The sequence below is a fragment of the Aspergillus oryzae genome, chromosome 1 (assembly GCF_000184455.2).
Source record: "Aspergillus oryzae RIB40 DNA, chromosome 1".
Classification (NCBI taxonomy): Eukaryota; Fungi; Ascomycota; class Eurotiomycetes; order Eurotiales; family Aspergillaceae; genus Aspergillus; species Aspergillus oryzae.
The window spans coordinates 3471929-3474021 of NC_036435.1; the positions used below are offsets into that span (position 1 = coordinate 3471929).

Genomic DNA, 2093 nt, shown 5'->3' on the forward strand with positions numbered 1-2093 from the left:
CTTTTTTTACGCCGGAAGTATTGCAGTGTTGCTGTTATTCTTCATCCTCCTGGATAGAGACGTTCATTGTTGGTGCGCCCCGGATGCTTGGCTAGTCGACCGAGAGCCAACAACGACCCAATTCCTCTTCCCCATTTCATTCTATTTACGAAGGCGACTGCTAGCATTGGAGTACATACACCAGGGGGAGCCTTTAGCTCCTAAGATACGTCAATATGCTCTCCGATAAGTATGCATTATATGTTATGCCCTTGATTGTTCTATTCTAGGGGCCTCATGAGCATGGTGTTCTGACCGGTCTTTCCGTTGTGTACAGGTACATAGGCCTCATTTTGGCCATCCTATCAACGATGGCAATAGGTATGTATTCCTCTTGGAGGTTCATGCGAAGACCAGAATTGACCATATGCTAGGCACAAGTTTTGTTATTACCAAAAAGGTCCGTTTGCTTTCGTTAACGCTTTCAACTCTTCCCTCTCCGCCCGCCTATACTCTCCTCAGTTCGAGATTGGTAACTAACCAATTGCGTGCAGGGCTTAACGCATGCCTCCGAACAGCATGGATTCGAGGGAGAAGGATTCTCATATTTGAAAAGTCCGATTTGGTGGGGTGGTGTTATCACACGTACGAACACTCCTGCTGTTGGCTACCGACAGAGAAATATACGGAAGGGATATGGAGCTGACAGCGATCGGTAGTGGCCATTGGAGAAGTCGCGAATTTCGCAGCCTACGCTTTTGCGCCTGCGATCCTTGTTACCCCTTTGGGCGCATTGAGTGTCTTGATAGGGTAGGTGTTGTCCTCAAGTCGAGTGTGTTCTGTGCGACTGGCTGACGGAAGTGAAGTGCGGTCCTTGGTTCCTACTTCCTCAACGAGAAATTAGGCACATTGGGTAAAATGGGATGTGCTTTGTGTCTGCTGGGCTCCGTGGTGATTGTGCTTCACGCGCCTCCGGACAAACCCGTCGAGACAATCGAAGAAATTCTGCACTATGCCCTCCAACCAGGTATGTACAATCCTAATAACACGCGGCGCACAACTAACATCGGCTCCAACAGGGTTTCTTCTCTACTGCCTTGCTGTTGCGATTTTCTCTACTGTCATGATCTACCGAGTTGCGCCGGTCTACGGCAAAAAAAATCCCCTCATCTTTATCTCCATCTGTTCCACCGTCGGCTCAGTCTCCGTCATGTCCGTTAAGGCTTTTGGCATTGCCTTGAAACTTACCCTTGGTGGCAACAACCAATTTACGCACGCATCAACCTACGTTTTCATGATTGTTACGGCTTTCTGTATCCTCACCCAGATGAACTATTTCAACAAGGCGTTGAACCAGTTTTCTACTTCGATGTAAGTAAGCTGGCGCCGTAACACAACCGCAGCTGACAATTTTCCTCCCCAGAGTCAATCCCCTTTATTATGTGACGTTCACGACGGCCACATTGTGCGCTTCCTTCATCCTTTTCAAAGGCTTCAACACGACCGATGCTGTCAACACGATTTCGTTGCTGTGCGGGTTTCTCATCATCTTCTCCGGCGTTTATCTTTTGAATCTCTCCCGACATGACCCGGACGGGCGGCAGATGCTGAACTCCAAGCTAGATGATGAAGGTGTGCCAACTGACGGAATCGCAAGCTTCCAAACCCGCCGGTCTATGCAGTCCCGTCGGAGCAACGAGCCTCATCGCCGAAGCTCGTCAAGCCTTGCCTTCCTGAATGGCAATGGAGATCGTGAAGGTCTGATTCACGCTTACGATGTGGAGAACCAAGCCTATGGGCTGTCAGAGTTGACTGAGGAAAGTGACGGAGAGCCAGGCCCCACGTATAAAAACAAAAGAAGCGACGACCTAGAGCGCACCTCTCATCAACCCAATAAGCATGACGAGCGATAGTAGGACGGTCTGTCTTGGTATCTCTTTTCATTTGATCCGCTGGTTTTCATTTACGACGAGGTTACTGCTGTTACGTTTTTCCTTTCTTCTTTTTGCTTTTCCCCCACTCGGTCATACGTTGCTATGGCCACCATTCGACCCAAGAATCTTGTTTTATGGCTGCATTGTACTTTTACTTCTCTTGAAGCGCAAGAAAATATA

The 2093-nt window shown here is 48.6% G+C and overlaps 1 protein-coding gene across 1 annotated transcript; it reads left to right on the top strand.

Moving 5' to 3' along the window:
* Window positions 1-350: 350 nt before the first annotated feature.
* Window positions 351-1892, top strand: AO090005001112 (DUF803 domain membrane protein; the record flags this gene model as incomplete). The annotated part of the gene is made up of 5 exons (XM_023233171.1): window positions 351-360; window positions 699-789; window positions 846-1006; window positions 1059-1350; window positions 1403-1892. 5 exons carry the CDS (start codon window positions 351-353, stop codon window positions 1890-1892), a joined length of 1044 nt encoding a protein of 347 aa, XP_023089228.1.
* Between the last annotated feature and the right edge of the window lie 201 nt (window positions 1893-2093).